The sequence below is a fragment of the Dinoponera quadriceps genome, unplaced genomic scaffold (assembly GCF_001313825.1).
Source record: "Dinoponera quadriceps isolate SergipeBrazil2010 unplaced genomic scaffold, ASM131382v1 scaffold1290, whole genome shotgun sequence".
In the NCBI taxonomy this organism is placed as follows: domain Eukaryota; kingdom Metazoa; phylum Arthropoda; class Insecta; order Hymenoptera; family Formicidae; genus Dinoponera; species Dinoponera quadriceps.
The window spans coordinates 519,875-546,782 of NW_014555424.1; the positions used below are offsets into that span (position 1 = coordinate 519,875).

Below are 26,908 nucleotides of genomic sequence, written 5' to 3' on the forward strand. Positions count from 1 at the left end.
GCTAATTTATATTTTAATGGCGCGTATTCCCACTCCGCATGACGTCACTCATTTAATTCGCAGATCGCGCTGAAAATCTGCGTGCGACTCAAAACAAGAGCGAGTATTGTGAGACGTTCATAACCTCGAAATGGCCAAGTTGGTCAGGTCAAACCGGGAATATAACCGGAGGGCGGCGATTGTTGAGAGTCTTCGCACCGGCAAGACGCCGAGCGAAATAATCAAGTTTTTCAGGTACCCTAGGTCGACGGTGTACGATGTTGCCCAGAGATACGCGGCCTCGGAGAAGTTTGAGGAAGGCTCCTTCACCGCGGTAAGAAAGATCCAAGTAAGGGAGAAGGCGACAAGGACTCCGGAACTTATTCGAAGTACCCAGGACCTCATTTTGGAAAACCCCGGGACCTCGTTGAGGAAATTGGCGGCTATTTTGGGGGTAAGCGAAACCACCGTCCGTCGGATCGCACAAGAGGATCTCAGGTACACGTCCTACGTCCTCAAGGTCCGCCAGGTGCTCACCAAGGTTGCCAAGCTCAAGAGACTTGCCTGCTGCAACTTGCTGTTGTGTTCGGTAAGACACGAAGCTGCTGACTGCCTCAAGTTTTTCTCCGACGAGAAGATCTTTACTGTGGATGCCAAGAGGAACGACTGTTGGCTCGCCTACGACCCCAAGGACGTCCCTGTGGTGGACAAAACTGAGATTCCGGACAATGTCCATGTCCTAAGTGTCGTCTCGAGTGAGGGTGACGTCATGCCGCCGCACTTCTTCCAGAAGGAGGAAACAGTCACGGAGGAGATCTATTTGAAGATCGTAAGGACAGTGGTAAAGCCTTGGATGGTAGCCGTGGCCTCAGGGAGACAGTATATCTTCCAACAAGGCGGCGCATCCACTCACACGAGTCATTTGGTACAGAACTGGCTTTCCGACAATGTCGACATGTTCTGGTCCAAGGACTTCTGGCCTCCCAATAGTCCCGACCTGAACCCTCTCGACTACTACGTGTGGGGTGTAATCGAGAGGGTTACCAACAGGTCCAAGTACCCCGATGTGGTCTCCCTCCAGGTCGCCATCGAGGCAGCGTTTACAGCCCTGGACCGGGCCCAATTGAAGATGGCGTGTTCGCGTTTTAGGACCAGGATCGAGGCGGTGATCGAGGCGAAGGGCGGCTACATCGAGTGAGAGGACTCAGTAAGGATCCCTTAAATTCACTATTAAAGGGAGGAGATTGACTAATTTAATGTAAATTTCTAATCGGTGGTCCAGTGGGAAAACTCTTGGCACCGGCCGATTTGAATGGATGTGTGCTATCGCAGCCGTGCGCTAACGGGATTAAAGCATTGAAGCATTTCTTTACGTCTTTAATATTGGCTCTGATAAACGACTTTTCCAATAAACCGTCTTCATGCCCGGATTCTAACGGCGCACTCTGTATATTTTGTACAACTCATCTTTCCTCTTTTGGAATCTTCGACGAAGACATACAAACTAAGAAAATTGCATTAGACTTTACTTGACAGGTGTATCGAAGTATATATTACAATTAAGATTAGGTAATATCATATATGACTCAACAACGACATAAAACCGTTAAGTCGACGACGACTCATTCGTTCTTGCTCTTTTTGCACATTCAGCTAAATGTAGCTGGTCGATGCTCAAGTTGAAGCAATCGCGTTTTACGCGATCTTCGTCTGAAGTAAATGAAACTTAAATAGAATCAAGCTGCCACACTTAAAACTAAAAGTATGTTTAGAATACGCCTCCATTGTTCATATATCTCGCTCTAAAAATGTCCGTCTTCGTCATCGATAGAAACTGGGCTGCCGAATGCTCTGTGCTCATCCTTGACTTTATCGGCATTCTTCCTGCCGTTACCGCTGCCGCTTCGAGAGGATTTCTGCTTTCGCAATGGTTCCAGCGTCTCAAAGGATAATGTGTGTGACGATATCGGCGGAAAGGGTGCGGTAGGGGCTACTGAATCCGCGGTGTTGGGGGTGGAATTAGCACCTTCCTCCAAGGATCCACTCAGAATCGAATCGGGTGATCCATTGTTGGACGACTGCTCGACCAGCGTCATAGTATTGGTAGTGGTGTCGGTTGTGATCGTGGTTGTGATAATAGTGCCTGTGGTATCATCTGCAGCAGGCTCATTCGATCTTGACGGTGGAGGCTTATACTCCTCAGGAACTGTCGAGGTGCGTCGCACTGGTGTCTTTCTCTGACTGTCACCGTATATGACTTCGGTTAGTTTAGTTGATTTTGTTCAAAATCGAAACGAATAAGCGACGAGCATCAAATGTGATACCTTCGGGAGCGACAAACGTGTCTCGCTTGAGATAAAATTCGGACCAGACATTCCTATCCTTTTTGAGTGACAGGATGATATCGATTTAGGTCTCGTTCGTATTGAAATTTTTCGAATATAGAGACACCTAGTCGCTTAAGTGCCACATTTGATGCAATTTAATATGATCATTTAATGTGAATTATTATATTCACGAGAGAAGAGAGTGAGAATATAGTCTTGAGTCTTCACGAAAAAGTTAGAAAAAAAGTACATTTATATATAATTGTATGTATATTAATATATAAAATATATAAGAAATGAAAAATAATAAAAAGTTTATACAGGGACTATTCGTTAAGAAGGTTGCTTACTTGTTAACATCTTCGGGCGAAATTCTCTGTTCCGGACTGATCATAGGTCGATTGCTGTTGTCCCATGAATTGTGACGACGATGGCTGCTCTTGTCTTTATAAGCTTCGGCAATGTTGTTGTAACTACCGACAATTCTGCGTTTGTCAAGCTCCTTTAGCACCTTTTCCGGCATACTGCCAGCTGATCTGTACAGTGCACTGTTCATTGTATGCTGCATGAACAAAACAATGCATTAGTAATATGAAATGGCGAGACATAAGAACAATATATAAAATAGGACAAATAAAATTAAAGAATGTTGCTTAATTGTTACAAATAAAACGATATAGAAATATATTTATTTTTATAACAATTATTATGTCGTGTTGAATACTTGTAAATACATATATATGGCGATCCTCCTAAAATGATCGCAAAATCTTTTTTCATTTCTATTAACCCTTTGCACTCGAGGGCTCCGGAGCGGAGCCATTTAAAATTTGTCTTCAAACTCGAAGGCTCCGCTATGGAGACAATGCAAATAGCAAAAGTGGAATATCCTATACACAATAGTTTTTACGATTTGTCTTTGTCCTTATTTTATGAACTGAAAGTTATTTGCATTGTCTCCATAACGGAGTCCTCGAGTTTGAAGACAAATTTTAAATGACTCCGCTCCGGAGCCCTCGAGTGCAAAGGGTTAATATTTTATGATTCATTAAACGTCAATAAAATATATAATTTTCTATATATAAGCTATCATCTATATAAATTATCGTTGTATGTTCCAAGTGGCGGAAATGTGATCTTACCCTCGAGAAGGAATACACCGGGCTAGGAGCTGCATTCGGATTGGTCCAGACGTTCGTTGCACCAGGTACGTCTTCGTTATTATCGTTTAATAATTCCGCCGAATACGAAGGTCTTGCTGGTATTATAGGTGAACGACAACATACTCTAAGTAGAACAAAATATAAAATATAATGATAATACGTATTACAATTATATAATACATATTAAATATAAGATACAAAATGCAAAACATAAACGAATTGTGCATTTTAACTTTTACATTTGCGTCTGAGTAATCGCAGAATTTTTAACAAATGCTGTTGTGAATGCTTACGAGTTCACGTCCTCGAGTTTCTTTAATAGTCTTTCGTTTTCTCGGCAAACGAGTTCCTGGTCCCGTATCACTTGGTCCCTCGTAGCGTAGAGTTCTGCATTCTCGCGACGTAGCGCCTCGTTTTCGATGATGTACGCCTGAATCAGTTGGCTGAGCTCCGAGCTCTCCATTTCGGCCAACTTTTCGAGATCCACCGGTGGTGGTGTCAGGGATATTAACCGGTCATCTGCAAAGTAAAGTTCCATAAGTAATCGATAAGAATAGCAGAACGCGGGAGAATAAATGTGTACTCATTCTTTATTCTCCTACAAAGAAAAGGATAACCGATTTGAAACTTGGTTTGTGAAATCAAATGTTCAATATTTTTAATTAAAAATTTGAATAAGAATTTTTTATTTTGGTTCTAAAATGATTAAATAATCATTTTTGTTCTTCTGTTCTTCAATGTATCGCTAATTCTTCTCAATCCATCACTTTTTGCACAAAAGATCTCGTATTATTATTAAATAAATGGCTGATATAAATCATACTTTTGGATTCGCTGCGCAGCTCATTTTGAGCCTCATTGCTGAGATTTAGAGCAATCTTCAGGTGATCGTTCTCAGTCTGAAGAGCCCCGACTTCTCGTTTTAAGCTGAGGATCAGAGCTTCGCGTGGATCCTGAAAATTACAGTTATTAATTTTATATATTTATTTATTTATTTTTCTTGAAAATCAAAATTTGCAAGTAAACTTATATATTTGTACTCACCATTACTACAATAGGTTTCGTGAAGATCTTCTTGGCTCTCGCGGCATATCTCAAAGTGTTTAAAGTCTCACTGGCATTCGAACGAGCTGGCGAAATACAAGCGATCTAGAAACAATCATAACAATAACAATATCTGTACAATTCCATGGATAAGAATTTTTTAATAATAATTTTTCACTATTATAATACAACAACATTATCTAATATAAAAATTCATTTATTATACTTCCGCAAAATTACTCTAAATTATCCTTCTTAATTTTATATATATGTCTTTATTTTGTTATTTTTATCAATTTTTCAAGATTTGAGAACTCTATTTTTATACATCTTTATACATTTTTATAGATATTTAACTTCTCATTCCAATTATTTCTCTGATCCATTTTCACCTTTTCTATTCCTTTTAATCTTTTTAATCTTCTCCAGGACATTAACAACCCAACTTGTAATTTCAGTAATCCGTTTATGGCCGTAATATATTAACGTTTATCGTGTAAATAATGCAGACGTTTTCACGGAAGGGCTATCGCGAGACCAACCGCTGCGTTTAAAAGCCGTCACAACAGTCACGCTTATCTATTTACCATCAACGTAACGCCATTTCCGGCAAGGCTGTCGGCCAGGAGCTTCGTCAATTTACTGTCCCGATAAGGAATGTGGCCCCCTTTTCGTTTTCCATCGCTCAAGGAAGCGATGCAGTATCCTACATAAACACAAACATCACTTATTTCGCGCGATTAACGATCATCATTTAGAAAATATATCCCTAAGTGTTCAAATGACAGATATAAAGTACACAAGGAACTAAAAACAATAGAATACAAAGTAACTAAGAAATAATAAAGATATACTTTTAGCTTCCTGTTCATTCGATATATTCGCGATCTCACGCGATTTTATTTCCTGATTTTTAATGTAAAAGTAACGTAAGTAATGTTTATGCAGAATGGCGTTATATCTTGTTATCCGAAGCATCAAAGCACTATTCATTTACTTATCGCGTAATAGCTGATAATTGTAACGAAGGAGGAGAAGAATTACCCGGAAGTATGGGTTAAAAATTAAACCCACGAGAAATCTTCGTTTCGTGGTAAATCGCGAGCGCAATCGCGAAAGTTCATCGATCAATTCTCTAGACGGAGGAAAGTTACACGGAAGCCACGTCTTTTCACATGTCAGTAACTTAATAGTCCGCTATCGATTTCTTCAGTCTATTCTAAATAATAGATGCGTCGCAATTTCAATGTCGAACAGAATCATTTTAATTTCTCCGATGAATTATGTATGATTGCTATTCGCAGCGATTGCAGAGCGACGCGAATATCTTTAAATCATACATAACATAGCGTGCATATATATAACATAACTGTATAACATGAATGAACAAACAGAAAACACGACGATGACAGGACGGATAGTTTGAATAAATTATTACGAGCTTTATTACGATTATTCTGTTAAAATACTTTCTAATTTTTTCATTTTTTCTAATAATGGAAGATATCTTAAATATCGCAATTATGGCACACACACACACACACACATATTAAATTATTAATTATTGGCCTTTAGAGTAAAGGTTCTTAGCCACTATCAACAACAATACAATAGGAATTAATTTACACATTAATTTACCTAACACCATGAGACTCTTATTAATGTTGTTCGCTTCTTCCAAGGTTTTGCCTTCGCTATGGGTTTTCTTCGTCATTTCGCTTCCGGCGAGATCCACGAAATTAATTTTACCCTGTTTTGAGATGAACACACCGTTCTCCATCTGCAAATAGATAGACATGTTCGTTTTCATTTCTGGCATAAATTAATTTGATTATTTCATGGGAAATCAAGAAAAATTATTAACGAAACAGATCCTTATATACTATTCCGCGCTATTTTTAGTACATTCGGCATCTCTATATGTGACGCTCTATATTCGAAGTTTATTTTAATCACATCACGAGGAAAATATATGCGGCAAGATATAAAATTGTTGAAATATTCACTCACCGCTTGTTCCGAAGTTATATTTACAGTCAGAATCGAGTGGCTCCTGCTGGAATATTCATTCATATTGTGCGTACCGATAGATCTGTTCCTCATTCCTGTAAAAATAGCAACATTTTATTAAATTGCAATTAATACATGTAAAATGAAATGTACTATGTAATAAATATAAAATGAAATGAAAGACATTTTACTGATTGATTGAGATGAAAGGAGATAGAAGAGAGTAGACAATATCGAATAGAATTCAGTAGTTGCAACTTCAAGATTAATTTTCTTAAAAAAAAAAAGAATCCATGAAATTAATGGGAAATATTTCTAATATAAAATTCGATAATTGTAACATCAGTTTCCGAACGCGTAGGCGATGATTTAGAAATTATACGAAATTCAAAATTCTATCTCTCTCGTTTCATTTAAAAAATGCCTGCTTTTCGAAATCGCACCTTCTTCGAGAACCGCCAGAAGATCGTCCAGCTCTTCGCATTCCACTGTGAAGAGATTCTCGACAAAGAATCCGCGCGTCTTTTTACTCCATCGAACTGCCAATGGTTTTCTCGAAGTGCCAGGATTTAAGAGATCTATCACCTGTTTTTGAATTCACTTGTATTCTTAACACCATTATTTTTACGAGGGATACTCGTTTACGATGATAGTCGCTTAACCTTTTTCATACATGCGAAGTAAAAGAAAAAGATTCCTCTTGTTTTATCTTATGCGAAATATATTCAAGAAAAATGTAAATTATTCTATCTTAATGATTTTTATCGTTTAACAGATATTATCATGTTATGATATCTTCCAAAAATTATACCTTCTCGTTATATATTTCCAGAAAAGAAGCCTTCAACACAAAATTGCAGTTCTCTTGTTCTTGAAGGACCTTAAATAGGTAGACGAAGGAACGGAAGACCAAACCGTGGTTCTCCGAGTATGGATTCATCTTTTCGAACTATTACAAAAAGAAATATACCGATTGATACGTTAAGTTGTGCAACGATGTTGTTATATTTTTCATTCTACCAACACGAAAATTTCCCGTTTTGCATCTTTTATTCTGATTCGTAAAATATATATTTGAACATTTTTTCACATATACACACACATCTGTGCATATATATCGTTTGGTTTTTTCATTACCTTGAAGAAACATTTATTGCTAATTGCTTTGAAGTACCGCCGTTTCGCACGATACGTACGTGACCTATCAAAATTTCAATAGCACGTTTAATCGAGGAACGGCATTACGTGTGACTTAAACGTGTCGTATTATCTTATCTACGAAAGACGATCAACTTTAACCTTCCGACTGCCAGTACATAGGTATCGATTGTTAACGTCACCGTACGTTTTACGTATTCGTTGTCTCCTGCATGTAGAGACGGTCGCGTCGCATCATTATAAAAAAGTGGAAAACGTTTCGCGTAAATTCACACTTTTCGACGTGTCCTTTTTCAATACTTTCCCAATACTTGAATACGATATCGTTCGCGCGCGAAAAACATTCAATTTCACGCATTTTGCGAACTGGACGATTATTTTTCGAGATTACTTGAAACGCGAAAGTAAAATCTCAAAGGACGAAAGCAAATTGCAACTAAAACTCCCTTTTCCTTTTTCACTCACGAGTCTCGGAGGTCCGGTCAGGGTGTGTGTCTTGCCACTTCCGGTCTGTCCGTAGCAAAACGCGGTGCAGCTAAAACCTTCCACCGCCATCTCGATGAGGTTTTTGATGCCGGAGTACTGCAGGATGTCCTCCTGCGTGGCGCCCGGCTCGAAAACCACATTGTAGGAGAAGAGCTTCGGTTTCTTGTCGCCGCTGCTCGTAACCGCGTCGCACTGCAGGTATTGCGAGATAATTAATAGAAGATAAAGCAAAATAATGTTTCTCGAAATTGAAGAGTTTGAAACGATCGTTATGACGTAAGTGGGGGGGAGGGGGGGGAGGGAGAGAAGTTTTAACGCGAAATGAATATCCCTGAACGAAATCACTTTCGAAATGAGGCCTACGAATTATTCAGAAGCTTGAATGAATTTTGCATCGTCGTGCTCTATCGAATCCATCCGTCCGATTCGACTATCGCTCTATCCGAAGTAGAGTTTACAAATTTAACGCGATCGAACGATATCGATTTCTCGGCAATGGAGGAATTTCGGAATAAAACTTCATCTTCGCACTCACATATATCTGGCCGTCGCCGGGGAACTGCACGACCATCTCGTCGCCGGCTTTGATCTCTTTGTTATTGAGCGGACGAACCCTGGGAACAAACGGTGTGAGCGAACGGCGTTGTTACCAGGATAATTACAGGTTTATTTCAATCCGACTAATATTAGAGCGAATCGAGGCTGAGTACCTGACCACGACGTTTATGTTGTTCTCTGGAAGTAGATGTTTGGTCGCTATTACCCGTCTATCGCCGTCTATCAATTTCTCGATGCTACCGACCCTAAAAGCATACGGCAACATTACATATATCCACCACGAATCACCGTTACCTCGATCACTGTTCAGGTTTAACCCATTTTCAAGGTAGGATCTCTCTTGTATATCTCAACGCAATAACACAAAAAGATCGCGCGATCAACCTTAATCGTGTATTACACAGAGAAAAAGGTTTCTTTGGATTTAGTATACGCATTTGTTCCGCGTGTAATTCTTCAAGGTAATTCTTCAAGGTAAAAACCGACATCACCTTCGTATAAAATATCATCTAAGCCTTAAGTGAAAATAATTGTCGCTCATTACTCATACATATCGAAGAAGAAAAAAAAGCGATTAATCATCGTTGAAATTAATTATCTGCCAAGAACATCGCGCGCCTCGTATCATGCCTGATCAAAAATTTCCCCCGTGGACCGTCGCACGTCAACGTACGGGACGGTTCTCGCAATTATTGACGAGTGCGCAACCGAGTCACCGGGGGGGGAGCGGGGGGAAGCGCGGCAGTTGTTACTATTATTACACATGTAATTGCTCCGCGCAGGACGCGAGGCGGTTCTATTATTAAATCGCCGGCGATCGTCCGGCGTAATTCCCGCAGATTAGCGGCCGGCGTTCCATGAATGCCTGATGGTGCTTCGTTCGATGCCGATACGGAAATGTCCAGTCAATCGTTCGATTGACCTCCAATCGCGCCACGGCAACCCTCATAATTCACGAAGCGTGTGCCGATCGCGCGCAGGACGCGCCCTATATCGCGTGCTCGACGGCATTCGTTCTCTCGATCCCTTCTCCGTTTTCGTTCCGCGAGCGCCGGAGCGAACGAAAGCATCCCCGAAGAAACCTCCGATGACGATCAATGATTCAAAATCGGAGCTCCGGTGTCGATAAATATCGGATGTCGCGCTCCAATTCGGCGAGTATTCTTCGAACTTCGAGAAATGAGAGCGTAAAAATAACGTAACGAGCCGAAATAAAGAGGAAGTGGGAAGACAATCGAAATTAACGAATGAATTCAAGTCCATCGGGTCTCAACGATGCGGATAAATTTTCAGGGGGTAGAGTCTGAAAGGCTCCTGCCACGCGCGCGATTACTTCGGTTTCCAACTAATTTTCTTACGTCTCCCTCTCGCTGGTATTTATGTTTTATTAATTTAACGCGAGGTCTCGATGTGAAGGGAAATGGAAAGAGCGAGGGGTTACTGGCACCTGTGGGAACAGCCGGGGACGGTGCAATTGCATCGCGAGAGTCGCCCGGCGCCGCGACTTTACTACGTTGTGAGCGTTAGTGGCGTGCAAAAAGAAATCGCATGCATGGAGTCGCGCGCGCGCCGAGAATCGCCATTTCCGCATCGTAAAACCGAGTCGAGGCTTTTTTCCCCTTTTCACCGCCGCTAAAACAGAGATATATCGCGAGCATCGCGTCGCATGCGAAAACTCCCGAGTTCCCCGTATCTGAAAGTATCTATCTGGTCTCTGCGAAAATGAAAAATCGCCTTTTCCTCCGTATGTCATTCCGCCGCATTCTCGCCGACGTGGTCGCGCGGTCAGTACCGTGAGTCGCGTAATTTATGCGAAACGATCACATTAAAAGTTTCCTTATTAATGTATCAGTTACTGGTCGCATTCGATAATGCATGACTAATGAACCCGATTTACCCGATTCGATCGCGCAATTTTTTCCCTCGGCAGACTTGCGTCATCACTTTTATTATCTCACCAATCTCACACGGAGAGAAATATATAGTTATTTTCGGGGATGACGATATTCTTTTTTTTTTATTTTAACCACGAAAATAATAGCAGCAACATGAAGTTATTATCACTGACACTATAGTGAACACTTAGTAGAAAAATCATTTTCTCGGCCATTTTTGTGGTTAAAATGAAAAAAGGATATTGTTATCCCCGAAAATAATTATACTTTTCTCTCGGTGCACTTAATTCTTTTTGCAGATTCCGCGATCGTACAGCGAGGAAGATTACAGCGCTTTTCCTTTTCTCCGTCCGCCCGTCATATGCGTGAATCGCGCGCCAAGTCATTGTTTAGTTTTTCCAACAATTGTCATGCTACGTGCGAGCGTCGCCGCGCGTACGTTGCTCTCTCTCTCTCTCTCTCTCTCTGAACTTGGCAACTCGTAAAAATCATTCGATTCGCCCCATGACTCGTGACGATTCTTCAGTGTCTTTTTCCTCTTGACGGTAATTAACATAGATAGACAGATAGACGCGCGTAAGCATAACGTAGCAACAGACGTGACGCGCGTTTACGGCAGGTATTTCGATGTCGCATATCGATTGCGGGACCTTGCGGCCACTTCATAGTCACAGTCGCCGATAATGACCGTCCCGTATACATAGGCACATGAATCTATCTCGATGTATCGTATTCGCGAGCCTTCATTTTTCTTCACTTTCCCCGACGAGTGTTTTACATGACGGAGCGGCGGGCCTTTCATAATCACGGCGACGTTCCGGACGGGATTAAATTGACGCGCGCACTATTCAAATATAATCGCATGTTTATTATAAATTCCGATACGTCGCCCACGTTGCAAATGGGTGTATCGCAGCGCGCGTTATGTACGCAACGACGTTCCGTGAAATATTTAAAATTCATTGCAGAGCGCGCACGACGCATTTGCGTGATGCGTGCCGATTTCGCTGGTTTATCGGGAAATCGCAGATAATAAATCGTGAGATATGTTCGCTCAGATCACACTCCGGTATGTTGTCACACACGACCTGAGTATCTATCTCATTAGGAGGGAGCTTTAATCAGATCGGAAAGAAATTGAAATGGAAAGAAAGGCGCGGGTAGACTAGACAACAATGAGGCAATAAACTGGCAGCTGAACTACGACTGCTGGTTCAATCACTTCATTAGATAAATCCCATGGAGAAGAAAGTCTCCTCTCTGATTTCTCTGGCGGTATCAACGGTATCAATCTGACTTTAATCTCTCATCGCAATGGTAATATAATTGTACAATAATATGAAATCGCGTATCGACCGACCGGAAAAAAAGAGAAAGAGGGAGAAAAGGTGTGAGAGAGAGAGAGAGAGAGAGAGAGACCGCAAGGTCCCGTAATCGATAGGCAACATTGAAGCGCGCTATATACCGTAAATGTGCACATATTCATCGTCGCGCATGTACAGATGCGTATGTTGTTTTACGTATCGACGCGCGGTGGGGTTTACACAGGCAGCCCGCGTAAAATTGAATACAACCTCGCGAACGATAGTTACTGTCTCTCTCTTGATGGCGCTGTATGGCGTCCCATCTCTGTCCCAGATCTCCGGGACGTTTTCCAGCTGTCAATTTTTCGCGCCGGCTTTTCCCGCGGGCGTAATTTTTTCTTGCAAAACCGCGACGAATTGATCGGGCAGTTTCGAGAAGCGAGATTACCGTAATCTCGAGATTAAATCTCAGCAGCGTTGAGGGTGATGCGGAGAAAAAGACTTCCTTGGATTCAATAAGATTTCTTTAATTGAAACAAATTTGTCTTTCGGGACAGAGCAAACGAGCGTTTGATTCGACAAATGGGATTTGGTTTGGTTTCGCGAACAATAAATATCTTTACGTCAAATGACATATTTCGCTTGTATTTTCATCCAAACATTACGTTGATTGTCACAAGTAATAAATTATTTGAAAAAAGTATAGCATTATGTTAGAAAAATATTAAAGAACTTCTTTGTTTCAATGGAACGATATTTAATATTTAATAATGAAATACATTTTTTTAATTAAAAACGAAATATTATTTCTTCTAAATAATACTGTTTCTTCTATAAAATAACATGGTTTACTCTAGTAAAAGAACAATATTTATATTGAAACAAAAGGATGAGATTTGATATTAAATTATGTTATTTATATTAAGAAAACCCAAGGCGACCGAACATGTCTATTAAATCCGAAGAAGCCTTTTTCTCTGTGTAACAGCTGGGAAGGCAACATATATAAGCGTGTGAAAAAAAATAATATTTTACGAACCATCGCTCATAGTAAGAAATGAGACGGCTTTGATTATTTAATTTTGTGACTTTATATTTTACAATTCGAACGAGAAAGATGGAAAAGTTCCCCTCTTGCGAATGAACGATTGCTATGCGTCAGTACCTTTCGAGCTTAAATGGAACACGTATCAATTTTTACTTGTCTTATCGATCAACTGGGTTTTCCTTTTTTGCGCGAGTAGGTCGATATGATAATAAAACATCGAGCATCGATCGTCAACGTCGTATCCAGCTGACGGTTTTCCGCGAGAAAAGAAACCACGTCAATTTGCGCCCGTGCTACCTACGTTAATTCTACGTGTCGCAATCGCCGGTATTATCGGCGACAAATCAAAGCAAAGCAATAAAGTACATTCCGATATGATCACGACGAATCGTTTTTTATCGCGTATTTGCGCGAACCTTCCAACTTGTCGCGTATAGATCGAAGAGTTCCTTTCGTCGACTTACCAAAATCGTTTATACGCGAAATTATCGCCAAGCGGAGAAATCTTACGCGGGGAAACTTTGGGGAACACTCCTTCGCGATTTTCCAAACCATTCGCGGAAAGTGGGGCGTGAATTGCGAATTCCTGACTCATTCGCTCGTTATCGTTAATCTTTATTTCCGTCAACGTCGATGCGTCGTTTCGCGATCGTACGCGATTACGCAAATTCGTTTCGCGATAATTTTGTCGCCGGCGACATTACTACACGCGTCGTCTCCGGCGTGTCTGTCCCCGGCTGCGAGAGAACGTCGATACGTTTTATCGAGAGAACGTCCGTAATCGGGCGAATTGTATTTGCCCGTTAAACTTTCACTTCGATGTGTCCTTCGATTATCCGGGGATTTCCGATGTATGAAACGAGAAATTTATTAAGTAGGATAAACCGTTGGCTACTTTTCTCGGAAGTATATATCTCTCGCGCTCGTAAATAACTTTTATTTTCGTCGTACCTATTCACAATACAATTTATCTCGTTATCTTCTCTTTATCCCTCGTAATTTCACAATAGATAATCGCATGACTTTTCCATTAAGTAATTTATGCGCATACGTTCTTACTAATTTAATGTAAAAAAATGTAAAAATTGTAAAAAAATGATTTTATTTTATTCAACGATTGTTTGACGATTGAATTATCCGACGACATAGGGTGTTCCCAGACTAACACTAGAACTTCTCTTATAAATACATCCGCCTTGGTATTGCTTCAGGTCGTCGAGACATGAAATCACGGGATCTTGTCCCGCGCGTTCAAGTCTCTGTCGACCACAAAAAGTTCACGACTGGAACGCTCTGTATGATTCAAATGCCAAACACGTGTTATTTTCATTAGTGTTGTAAATACTCACTCGCTGCCTCGTGACTGCAGTAGCGCACTTTTCCCCTTTCCCTTGCCATCGTAGCCGCCGCTCTTTCCTGGACTACTTCCTCGAGAACTATTCCGCTCGGCGGGACTGTTTCCCCGCGAACCCCGGCCTTTTCCTCTCCTCTCGTTCTTTCCATTTTCTCGTGATGGGCTCTGGCCGCGCGTCGGGGACGGATTTTTCACCAGCACCATCCGTCAACCTGAGCACAAAAGTCGCAATATGTTAACTCACAGTCGGTAAAAACAGAAGATCATTAAGATCGAGAAGACAACTCGAGAATTGGAAAATCGAGAATCAAATATGGGTTTTCCGGACAAAACAAGGAGCATTAGGTTAACGCGATATTTACAGTGACTCGGATGCGCCTTAATCTCCCCGCGATCTTTCTGCTAAACGCGCAAATTCGACGAGAATTTGCGCAATCATCACGCGCGCGCGCTCAACGGTCGGCTAATTACGAACGCTCGCTTCTCCACTCGATTCACTCGCGAATCCTCGGTTTCGCTCGCGATGGTAATTAACTATTATCGCAATTAGAGCGAAAGCTGCCTCGGGAACTGATTTGGAAACTGATTTGGAAACGTGAATGTGATAAACGCGCGTGGACCGAATGAAAATGCGCTTCGAACGGGCTCGATTTCATCGGTTCAATTCTAAGAGTTCGGAACGGACCCTTACTTTTCTTTTCCCTGCTGGAGAAAATGTCGGAGCACCGCAGAATTAAGATCGCGCCGCGGAAGCATCGAAATCACCGGCGGTCGCGGACCACGCGGCGACCGCCTAAGGGATGGCAATTTGCTCTCTTTCGATGAGCGACATCGCTTTTGCCGAAAGATCGAAAGTTTTGCGCGAAGTGAAAGCGAGCGAGTGAACGGACGCGAAATACTAATAATAAGGACATTTACATGAGTTATTAAAATGCAGATCGCGCAATTCTCTCTCGGCACTGGCGCCGGGAGAAAGAATCGCGAAACTTAACGACCGATTAAAACGATGCTCCGGGCGAATGGCGCGTACAACAACAGCGCAATATATCCGGACGCCTTCCGTGCTTTCCAAACTTTATTACTCCCATCGAACGATGGAACGTCACGGCTGGCGCTGAAATAAGGCAGTGCCGCGTTTCCGTGCATCTCGTCGTCATTATTATTATTGACCGTTCCTGAAAAGCGAGCAGCGAAAAAGAACGCTCATCTCACCCTAACGGAGCAGCGGAAGAGAGCTTCCATAATTGAAGATACTGCTTATAAACCAGCACGGGCACACGTGACGTCTTCGAGGGTGTAAAGGCAGGCGGCTGACGAAAGCGCACTTACTTACATTCGCAGTTTCATGTATCGTCCGGAAAACAAGTCCCTCGCACCTTCTCGACGCCGAAACCGCCACCCGCGACGACGAACAACACGCACCCCGTCCGAGGACCGAGCGACGCAATTTTTCTCTCGTTTTTCTCTTCCCACTTTGCAATTTTGAAATCGCTCTCGCGAGCGCGCCCGATCGCGAGAGCAGGAAGGGGGACGCCGCGATCTACGTTCCTCGTGAGCGAAGCCGCGGAGAACTCGAAGTCGCGAACATCCCGCGCGCGCGATTGAGAATCGTGAGAGAGTCGTCGGTGAAGGATAGCTGAGGAAAGTACGTGCACTAACAACAACCACCGGCGCCGTACTGACACTACCCATCGGCGACGGGGTGAGTTTTGACCCACCACCACGAGGGTGTAGTTCTCCCTACGGTCGGCGTCGCGCAACGCGATCGAAAGCGGGCGAGTCACACGCGGTTGCTCGTCACAACAGAGACCAGCGTTAACGCTATTACCATTACTACCAGCAACACCACCACTACTATCCGCGCGTAGTTGCTAAACTTGGCGACCACCCTCGCCACGGTCATCGTCCACGTGGACTTGAAGTTACCGTCGTCGCGAACTTGACATCGGCTGCGACAACGGCGATGTTTACGCGATGCCAAACGAACCGCTCAACTCGAGTCTGTTTACCTAACGACTAAGGAGTACTCGAAGGCTCGAACTGTCGAAAGAAAAACGTAAACATGACTTTAACGGCAGCGTTTCTGTGTTTGCCTTCCCTCCCTCTTCCACTTGGTTTTCCAGTTTTCCTCGGCATGAATTCCTACATTTTTCCTTCGATTGCTTGCGAAATCAGCTGTTGTAGATACCACGTGTCTTACAGCAAAGTTTCAAATTACACCAATTTTCATAAATATTAATATTAATTATATATTAATATATATTAATTAAGGTCTATAAATTTTTCGTTTTGTTAGACCAAGTAAGATATAGTCTTTCTTAATAATAACAAGTATTAATGAGACAATCACGAATATCGCGTGTCATAGAAAAATGTCATGACTTTACATAGGACAGGATATTACATATTTAACACATAAGAAGGAATTGCGTGCGACTTATGCATTTTACGCATCAGTATCTCTCTAACGAGTTTGAACGTGCTTCCGTTCTAGATTATATTAATAACAATAAGTACCACGTGTTGACCATCGCGATTATTACCTCGATTATATATCGAGAGCAATTTCGACAAATATTTTCGTCCCATTTGGACGTGACGTTCAAGATCGTACGTGGAAGAATACGGTGGACGATAAAAATACGACCGGGTGTCTCTCTTTGCGAACGGTTTCCGATGTCAAATTTCCGGGTTGCCACACGATGCATGATAAAGTTGAGTGCACTCGATTATCCGCGGCACCGTCGTTTGTGCTCGCCTTTCCATTCATCTAGATATTACTCCCTGAAACGGCTTCTTTGTACGCCTTGTGTAACACCGGATGACGGTTTTACGGTAACCAGCAGACGACACAATTCGTCGCGCTACGTTGACGTTGGCGGATCGACAAACGACAAAATAGAAGAGAGCCGAGGAAGCTCATTTACGAAACATCGTGAAACTATGTTTAAGAAAAAAAAAATTCGATTTTTGAAAAAGCGACGAAAACAACACAATGATAATATTTTGTTCTTGTGTTGGAATCGATCCTTGTTAAAAGTTTTGTGTTGAATTCTCAACATAGCCGTTTGAGACATATGGAGTGTGTGAAATTTAACACAAAATTTTTTACTGTTCCTACGTCGTAGGTTCATATTTTTTAAGAACCTGCAACGTTCCGGAGATAAGCTCTTCTATTAAAGATATATCAAAGGAGCGGATCAAAATATACTTTTACGTTTCGCGCGAAATTATTGCAATCTTATCATCCCTCCTCCTCTCTTATTATCACTTATTATTCGTTATTTATTAATTTATTACTCACTCCGACTCGAAGAGTTCGTTCGGAACCGTAATCCAAGAAGCTTTCGAACACCCCACGTTCCCCCGGGATCCGCATTTCGCGTAGAATTCAAGGGACAAGCTTCCGGAAAGAAAGAGAGAGAGAGAAGTACATTCACTTGAAAGACGCACTCTCGTTACATCATGATATACACGCGTCACGTTCGAAAGAACAATCAGGAATGTGATCGCTTGGCATAGGATGGTTGTAGGACGCGACGCGAGAACCTAACTCCAAAACAAAACCCACGATCCCCTCTTCTCCCCGCGCGCGGCGAGCCTGTGAGACGTAGTCTCGCGTCTTATACATTGGCGCGAGCGACACGTTTGCGCACGCACACCGGGACGGATTCCTCTCTCCTTCTCCTGCTGCCTCATTCTTTCCTCAACCGCCACCTTGTGCAGCACGGGACAGGGATCCTTGGGAGCCGGCAGTTTCATGTGTTACACCACACTGTGCGCACGAAATCGCGGCGCAACGTTATCCTTGAAGTACAGGCGGCCGTTTCGTTACTCGGTTACGGTGTGACGTGGGCGATCTTTTCTCTGTCAAAATTGAGAGGACCTGTGCACAGCAAGCAGTGTGTCAGTGTGTGATTTTGCTGTTGCCGATGACGACGGGAGAAATCTCTCATGGTGACCTGACGATGGGCGAACACGCTGCTGCGGACCACTCGTGAGTCTTTGGCTACGGCGAGAACGAGAGTATTCGGGCGGAACGAAAGTGAGTACGCGCAACATTCGTTTTCTTCTTTTTTCCTTCTTCTTATCAGTACACTTCGTGGTTATATTCCGCACGCGGTCGAGGAACGGAAGGAGGCAACAAGCACGGATACGCGAAAACGCATCTCGCGTGTCCTATCGTTTCGTTTTATTTTTATTGTGTTCGTCCTTATTTCTCTTGAGAATAAAGTTGCATTTCGCGGTGGTTGCATTTCACCATGTGGAGGGTATTAAAATAAGAAAAAATGTCAGGTGCATAGAATTAAAATTGATCTGTGTTACATATAATTTATATATAAATAAAACTCGAAAAACATGTGAAATTTATCGGGAAAATCCCATCAGCAAATTGCCTAAATCGATACTCGTGTTTCTTCGGCTCGTTCGGGACAAAAATCGAATTGAAAATATTTGTTTGATACTTGGAGAAAATTTTAGCTCAGTTTGTAGAGTATTTTTAATATTTCCTTTTCCCTTTCCAATTGACCCGAAGTAAACGCATCGATCGCAATTTGTATCACCATCTGCTCGGCATGAGTCACGAAGAAGAAATCACAACCGTCTCGCGCTTTTATTAAAAGATGCACTGATCGCTGCAGATGTTACACGCGGATGCGGCAGTCTTAAAAGCGCTGCGATATGATCCACGACTTCGTGTAAAGTCATTTTCCAGGAGATGGTCCGATCTGTTTGCGCACTTTTATCATTTGTCACAATTTATCATTTTAATGTGCGCGCGCACACACATACACACACACACACACACAGTTCATTATACAACATGTACCGTACTAGTTGTTCGCACGCAAGTAAAAGTACGATACCATTCCTCGTTACAATTGCATTTCACGCCAATTATACCGTAACGGTTACCTCTAACAAGCAATCGAATTAACCTTCTAGGCGACTAATGGGACACAACAAAGCAAATATTTGCGCAGTCATGTTCCATTTCTCTGAGACAATTCTGTAAATAAAAAGTAAGAATGTTGCCACAAAATGACCTGTTCAATCTAAACAATGTTTTGTGTAATAACGACGTTGTAACTTCAAACATAATTCTAACCATAATTATAATCCCGAGAGTCATCGAAAATATATCACTGATGTATATTTTGTAATTGATGGTAAAATGCATGTTTTGAATTTTGATAACGCGTGATTCACGAAGAGTCATGAAATCGTTCCGTGGAATTTATCGAATCATTGTCGGTTTCGAGCGAAGGTTAACGATTTAACGGCTTTGATGAAGATGTCATTGGTTGGCCAAGGACGGTTTTACGTCGACGCTGCGCTGCATCTTAAACGCGACTCGATGTTCACTCAAATTTGTCGAAGGACACATTGAATATCGCCGACTGATGATATCAAAGTGCGTGCTCGGTGCAGAACTTTCTGTGAATTGAAAGAACTTTTCCACTTAGTTGCTCCGTTACGTAATAACGTGATTATCCTCGGCACCCCGATCTTCCGTATTTCGCAGCTCGGGGACGGAAATTATGAGCGGAGTGAGAACTCGTAAAACTCGCCGCGATCGGTCCGGGATTCCGCGTAGATGCTAACTGTAGAACCGCTGAATTATCTTCCGAGAAAGCAACGTCGAAGATAGAAACAAAAGCAGGAATTCGGTCGAGGCATTGTTATTGTCGGCGGGTGTACTCGCGTCGCGGTTTACCGTCGTGGGACCCCCGGATTTCTATCGACTTTCCGCTTCTCCTCGCGTAAAGAGAACTCGAAAAGGAAACGAGAGAAAGCGGGGGCCCTCTTTTTACAAGACAAAGCAATTACGCCGATCATAGAAAGCGCCCTGTGAAAAAAAAATACGGTCTTGATGCAAAATCGGTGTAAAACTGCTGGTGTCTCGCATTCAGAGGCGACCTAATATCAACCACTTTCGCTACCACCCGTATGCGCGTGACACCTCCGATCCGTATAATAGACCGTTTCTGCGAAACGGTTACATAACGGTGGCGAACGGTCAGATAAAATGATGAATGGATATTCAGAAAGGAAATTGAAATTGTATCGCGTATGCTTTTCAAATGGATTTGTAGAAGCAGCGCCGAAGGTCGGTAATTGGCTCGAGAAATAAAATTCAAGATAAAACGCAGAGGGCAGGTGCGAGTTGGGTCGCGGGTATCGGAGCGAAGGTTGCGCAAACACGAGGACATCTCGAGACAGAGGCTCTCTTTTGTCCTATCAGCCAGGGTTGCCACCTTTTCTTCGACAGAGATCGGGACTTGCTTTTTTCTTTTTCATTTTTGTTTCTATTTTGCCCTCATCGTCATCTTACCTTTTTGCTTCTATTATTCCCTTTTGTTTTATGTAAAAATAGAAATTTTTCCCATTCATGCTATAAATAAATAAATAAATAATATTAATACCTTACATTTGTACGTGAGCACGTTTCAAGTAATAATTGAAAAAACTCATGTTTTCTAACAAAATAAAAAAATTTAATTTACTTTGGCCTCCATTTATATATTATTTATTGCTTTGAGCAATCCCCACGTCTGCTACGTTCGGCACGTCTGCGCGTTATCGTGTGAACATTGGTATATTCAACGTCCCGACTGTCATCCTGTCAGGACAAATGATGATAAGTCGTGACAATTTCGACAGGACGGACGGCAAACCTGCCTTGTCAGTGTTCCTCAAAGAAGGCAGCTTCGGCTGTAGATCCGCACGCGAGGGCGCGTTACCGCCGATGCTAAAGCACGCGTATCATAACTCGCGCATCGGAGCGGCTCGACACCGCGAAAACTGGCACGCGAGTAATTGCGGGCCGAGAGCGAAGAAACGCGAGCGGCACACCGAGTGCGTTCGTTTCCCAGAAAGTGCGTATTCAGTGGCGTGAGATCGCAAGAGCGGATAGAAACGGATGTGCTCAACGGGGAAAAAGAGCGAGAGTTATGTGTTTCTCTGAACGTGGAAACTGTAATTGTTCCATCAGCACACATCTTGATCCTGACCTCGTCCTTCCGTTTCTCTCGTCGACGTTATCGCGTCTTTGTCGTCGAGACGCAAAAATTGAAAGGAATCCTTCTCACCGGGACCGCCCCCCTTCTGGAATTGAATTTCGTAGCGAAAGTTGAAACGCGTCGGTTAGCGAGGATAGCGCGAAAGCACTCGTCGATCCACTCTGATCTCCGATTGCTCGAAATATCGCTGTTGAAAGTCGCTGACGCGTGAATAATTTCGACAAGTCGTCCATCTCGGTATCAGGTTGTCGCAATGCGACAAATATCCGATATCACTCGGAAACTCAATTCCGTATTTCCACGTTGCGGCATTTTTCATCGCGAAAAAGTCAGGCGTGCCCGCAGGTGGTGGCAACTGGTTTCACGTTTTGGGCCTGGTTTGTGTTTTTGGACGTTTCTCCTGCGACCGCGAGTTTTTTGCACGATTTGTGCCGTTACGCAATTTGCGCGCAGCCCGTTAATTAGCACAAACCGCAACACGCGCGACCGTAGATTCGCCAAGCGTGAAATGTCAGGGCAAGTTAATGCGAATATTACGTTTGCACGTAAAACGTCGGGTCAGGTCAAGTAATTGGAGTGACTGAGCGGGCGAGCGAGTAAACGAGCGATCAAGCGATTCGAGAAAAAGCGGAGAACTCGTTTTTTTTTTTTTTCGAATTACACCCTGCGAACAGGCCGGCGCATTAGAAAGTCGGCTCTCGAGGATTCGAAATCCTTAATTTTCCCTACACTGATCACTTTTTTAACTGGCTTTTATTTATTTCTACTTTAATTACGTCAGGCATGGGAGCGACTCATTTTTTTCTCACTTATTTAGGAACATCTTACTTTTGAGAGAAAAATTCGCTCTCTTTTCTCATTCTTTTCTTGCTCTGCTTGAGTGCTTTAAAAAAAAATCGATCACGAGAAATTATGTTTGATAACTGGCTTCTAGTATAATAGATCAACAATTTAATTTTTAACGTATAAATTATTTGAGAAAAACTCGCTTTTTATTCATTTTTCTTAAACCCGACTCACCGTTTTCTTACTTTTCCAAGAATGATACTTTCCTCGCTATTTTTGACAGTTAAATCGCTCCCATGCCTGCGTTTCAATTAATTAATGCGCGTTTCATCGCGATCTCTTTAGTGTTTTCAAGTAAATAATCTCCCACATAATTCTTCAATACTCAGTCCACCTACGGTAGCGGGAACGACTTTTACACGCGTATTTGACGCGCGGAGGAGCGCGCCTACCGAAAATAGATCGTGGCGCTTAAAGTTCGCCGTTAAATCGACTCGCGGGTCTTTCCCCCCGTGCCTTTTTCCGCGTCTTCTTTTTACCGTCCTCCCGCCTTCCGCCGCTCCTCCGGCCGGTTTATTATTACACACGGCGTACATTCTCTCTTTCGCTTCGTCCTGCTCCCTCGTCTTCGCTCTCGTCGTCGTCTGGGCCGCGCGAGCGGAGCTTATTAAGACTCGCTACTACCGGCGGACAACACCTTGAGAGAGCCCTGAACTTCAGATATCGAGGATGACCAAGGCTCAAGGTCGGTCCGAATCCGAACCGGCTAACCGGTTTCTCTTCCCGACGAAGATTCGGTGAGAAATCGACATAAGGTCGGTGCCTTCACGCTTCTCGGCCAATTTATCAGCCTCGTGTTACTCTTATCCGAAATCTTTCACATATGTCATCCCTCACGCCTGATGTGTAACTTCACATACTGAAATATTATTTTCGTTTATTTAAAATGGTCCGACACTGCGATTATTCCGAGGAACGGAAGTCCACGAGACGAGAATGCTTCGTTGTACAGAGAAGCCGCGAGAAAGGGTGAGATATTTTGTAGGAAAGAAGTAGTCTCTCGGGAAGCAATTTCGCTAAATTCAGGAATAAAATCGTCATTGAACAAATTTCGATAGCGCAAGTAGGATGGGGGTTCTTTTTAGAGTACTGTATTGCGCATAATTGTCTCGTGTTACCGTTCCGAAGACGTCGTATTTTCCGAGCGCTTCGTTCCTTTTATCTTGCGGGTGTGCGTGTATAGTACATAGTTGGCTTTGCATCTTTCGAAGTAGCGCGCTTCGCGTTGTAAAGTTCACGCGAACGATAAAGAATCGGGCAAATATTTCAAAGATGAGCTACCGTAGACTTCCCGACGGTTGCAGCTCGTGGCAACTTGCGATTAATTGCGAGCGAGACTACCTCGTCTTGGAACTTCTAACAGTATTTTCCCTCGACGAGAAGGCGGCAGGTACACGGGCAGGAAATGTCGCGCGGCGCACACCGTGCGCCTGCCTTCCTCTCATTATCATAAGATAAAAGCGCTTTTATTATGCGGGCTTCGTGCGGCCGCGTAACGTGGCCGGAAATCGCCCATCGTAACGAGCCGATCGAAAACGCGCCACATGAGCGAGCTGGTTGTCGCATTATATTTCCAGCATGTATATATATATATACTGCTTTTCAACACGTGTACATGAGACACGAATGATATATTTTTATCGTATTAAATAATATTAAATAACATTGAAAAAAATTAACAAGCACGAAGAGAGACACACTTTGTTCGAGGAACTCGCGTTCAAAAATGTTCTCCCTTGCTGTTTCCCTCGCACTCGTCGTGCAACTTGTGAATGTAAAATCCGCGACAAACGGCGAACTCGTGCGAATGACGACGAACGCGCGGTGAAAACCCGTCCTTCCTCTCGCTGAACGCGAGAGAGCCGACAAAAGGCCAACCGGTTTCCGGAAATGGGTTGCTCCGTCCTCACGTAAGACGAATGTATCGTCGAGTTACAGACGGAGCGGACGGAGAAGATAAGAAGGTTACCCAATTACCCAGATAACGCGACAGATAATTACAGCGCGGCGTATGATTTCCCAATTTTGCCGATTAAATTTGACAGCTGATAGTGGGCAATTATTTCATAAATAATTACATGTGCACACCTCTCCGCGATCGATCGTAAATCGACGTTCTCTCTTTCTCTCTCTTTCTCTGTCGCAGCATCCTTCGTGCTCGACGTGATCAACCTCTCTTTCGCCACATCATACATCGCGCGTCCGTTGCATCCTTCGTGCATATTTTCGGAATAAACGTCACGCGTGCGCGGGATGGCCTCCCTGGTGAAACGGGCTCGCGATTTTTATTTATTTTTTTTTTCATTGCGCCGAGGATCGCCGAAGGCCCCTTTTTTCCCTTGACTCATCGCGGGATGACGCATTGCGTCAGAGTGAAGACGCGTCCTCGATTTCGCGGTGCGGAAAAATGCAACGACGGCTACGACTTTCCGTTTCGCGCGAACGTGCACGCGCGACCGCGGTAATGCACGATCGATTCCCGTCGCCTTAACCAAATAATGTAAAGGACACGCTAACGCTAATCGCGAGTTCCGATAAGTCACGAATTAAAATTAACGAGGAAGAAGAGAGGAAAGAAATTGAGAAAGTACAAATTAACAGTATAATTTGCACAATTATAATAAATATTTTTGATATTTTTAAATATTTCTCGGAGTGTGATGGAAAAATATCATTTATATTTTTTGTTTGACATTTTTTACTCTGCAAACTCTGCCATGTTTGCTTCATTATATCTTGTAGATTCGAGTAAATATATTATTAGTACCCGTCGAAAAAAAAAAGATCTCTTATTTTTTTTACTTATTTTCTCTCTCAGTGTACGAATGTACTTTAACACACGTATGCGAGATAGGAAAAATCCAAGAGCGGACACGACGACTTCATCTTGGTGTATCTCGGCAACGTTTTTGACAACCAACGAGCCGCGACAATGGCCTCCTTTGTATTCTGCGATTGATAATTCCGCCTGCCATTCCGTGATGTACACGAACGCCGGAATGAGCAACACGAAGCTCGCCTTGGTGGTGATTGTTCCTTGCCGATATATTGCGACCCGCATTCTCGATGTATACCCACCTACCCACTCAGCATTCGCGAGGCGGCAAATTGCTCATCGAACGGGGTTCATGACCGAGTCAATGAGTCAGATCGATTTTTTGCGCTTCCAGGAAAGAACGACCGGTTCGCGAGGCGGGGAGAGATAAACGCCGCGTTTAATTATTTATTGATCGCGCAACCCCGCGATTAATAATGTTAATAGCGCGGCACGCTCGCACCGCGAGACTCGTGCTTTTTTTTTGCTTTTCATCCTCTTGCCTTTCTCTCCTGCCTTCAGGAGGAAAAATGCCGCCTCGTTATTACGATCGTCTTAATTATCGAGAGAACGATTATACTTCCAGCCGTTTTTATTTGCTCGGCTTGTCCGACCGCTCGAGCAATTTGCGATGATGCTGCGAGAGTTTATGAGCAGGCGTATCCGATTGACAGTACGTTACGCACTATCATTATTTTTAATTTAGACGATTAGATTAAGCAAGATTGAACGAAGTTAGAATGCGGATGATCTGATTAGATTAGATTAAAATAGATAATTATTTAATCGACGTACAAATACTTGGAATATAATGAAATTATGTTTTTGTTACTATCACGTTCGATTCTTCTGCTCGCCAGTAATAATTTATAAGTTCAGAATAAGGCCTGACTGACCGGTGGGACTCTCCGGTCGCGTTTTGAAAAAAACTTAATTAACCCTTTGCGGCCGGTGTCCCCGCTACGGGGATATTTTTAAATCGTCGTAGAAGTCGATGTCCCCGTAGCGGGAACCTGTACGAAAAAGTAACGAAACACTAGATTTGCTCCGACCTGGTGGTACTCTCAAGAGCGAAATCTGCCGACCGTAAAGGGTTAATTGGCACGGTTCAACGAGATTAATGAAATGATGATTAATGCAACAATACGGCATAAATAATACCGCTACAATAATACAATCACACGCGAATGTGCCGCGCGATCGGTCGCGAATTTCCGACGATGAATACAGCGAATGTATTTTATTAGGTTCCGCGAGACTTATTACGTGTGTCAGCAAAGAATGAATTAAGATTAGATTAGATACGGCGGCTCCATCATCGCTCGTTTCTCTTCCAACGTTTACGGTCTTGCATTCGATTATCAGATGCGTTTCGGCAATTTGTCGATGGCTACATGATGACGTCATTTTGTACAATCCCATCATATTGAATGTTCGGAGCAAATGTCGGGAAAAAATTCCGGGAATGAAATTAATTTCTCGAATTGTTTATTTACAAATTTCTTATTTAAGATAAAGATACATATTCGTTGAAAAGTCTAACAATCGTACTTGTTAATCGAAACATTTAGTTTCTTCGGAGCATGCCAATGATGACATTTGTTTGGATGCGATGAAATTTATGAAATTTGGAAAAATCTTTTTCTCCGTTTACCAACAGGATGTAAAAAAGCTCACTAATTATGGCCGTTACCAAACCGGATTAACCGTGTAAACGTAGTCGCGTGTGACTTCCTCCCCGAATTGCATTTAAAACCATAAACAACGTTTGGCGGTAACGAATTTTCACGGCGGTTTCCCTCTCATCGGGCGGCGTGCACTTGCCATTAGACGCCCGCAATTTCGTTCCGCTATCAGTCGCGGATAACGGGCTGGAGAGTGGGGGGGGGGGGGAAA

The 26,908-nt window shown here is 42.9% G+C and overlaps 2 protein-coding genes across 5 annotated transcripts in view; one reads left to right on the forward strand and one right to left on the reverse strand.

Annotated features, from left to right (window-relative positions):
- Positions 1 to 1,488: 1,488 nt before the first annotated feature.
- LOC106744115 (kinesin-like protein KIF12) lies at positions 1,489 to 17,808 on the reverse strand. Its single transcript, XM_014618575.1, has 16 exons — positions 17,631 to 17,808; positions 14,322 to 14,538; positions 8,878 to 8,970; positions 8,703 to 8,781; positions 8,147 to 8,359; positions 7,335 to 7,472; positions 6,967 to 7,108; positions 6,524 to 6,618; positions 6,152 to 6,293; positions 5,101 to 5,219; positions 4,514 to 4,618; positions 4,293 to 4,422; positions 3,763 to 3,988; positions 3,449 to 3,593; positions 2,657 to 2,868; positions 1,489 to 2,220 (listed from the first exon to the last, which is right to left on the reverse strand). The coding sequence occupies exons 2-16, from the start codon at positions 14,528 to 14,530 to the stop codon at positions 1,782 to 1,784; spliced, it is 2,487 nt and encodes an 828-aa protein (XP_014474061.1). The 5' UTR covers positions 14,531 to 14,538; positions 17,631 to 17,808; the 3' UTR covers positions 1,489 to 1,781.
- The window catches only part of LOC106744114 (myosin-IB), a 34,700-nt gene continuing 9,924 nt past the window's right edge, over positions 2,133 to 26,908 (forward strand). For 2 of the 4 annotated variants that reach the window (XM_014618570.1, XM_014618572.1), the window contains exon 1: positions 18,046 to 18,371. The gene's annotated coding sequence lies outside the window, so the exon portion shown is untranslated. Of the gene's footprint in view, positions 2,242 to 3,428; positions 3,514 to 18,045; positions 18,372 to 22,812; positions 22,953 to 26,908 lie in introns of those variants that run through there. The other 2 variants (XM_014618573.1, XM_014618574.1) reach the window with 2 other exon arrangements.

Bases quoted from the DNA above. Each gene is read 5' to 3' on its own strand.
- LOC106744115 (XM_014618575.1), bottom strand. From the start codon at position 14,530: ATGGTGCTGGTGAAAAATCCGTCCCCGACGCGCGGCCAGAGCCCATCA. The intron at 7,473-8,146 runs GTGAGTGAAAAA...TTTTTGTAATAG, and splicing joins TGACCGGACCTCCGAGACTC to TTCGAAAAGATGAATCCATA. The intron at 2,221-2,656 runs GTAAGCAACCTT...ATACGGTGACAG, and splicing joins TCGCCCGAAGATGTTAACAA to TCAGAGAAAGACACCAGTGC.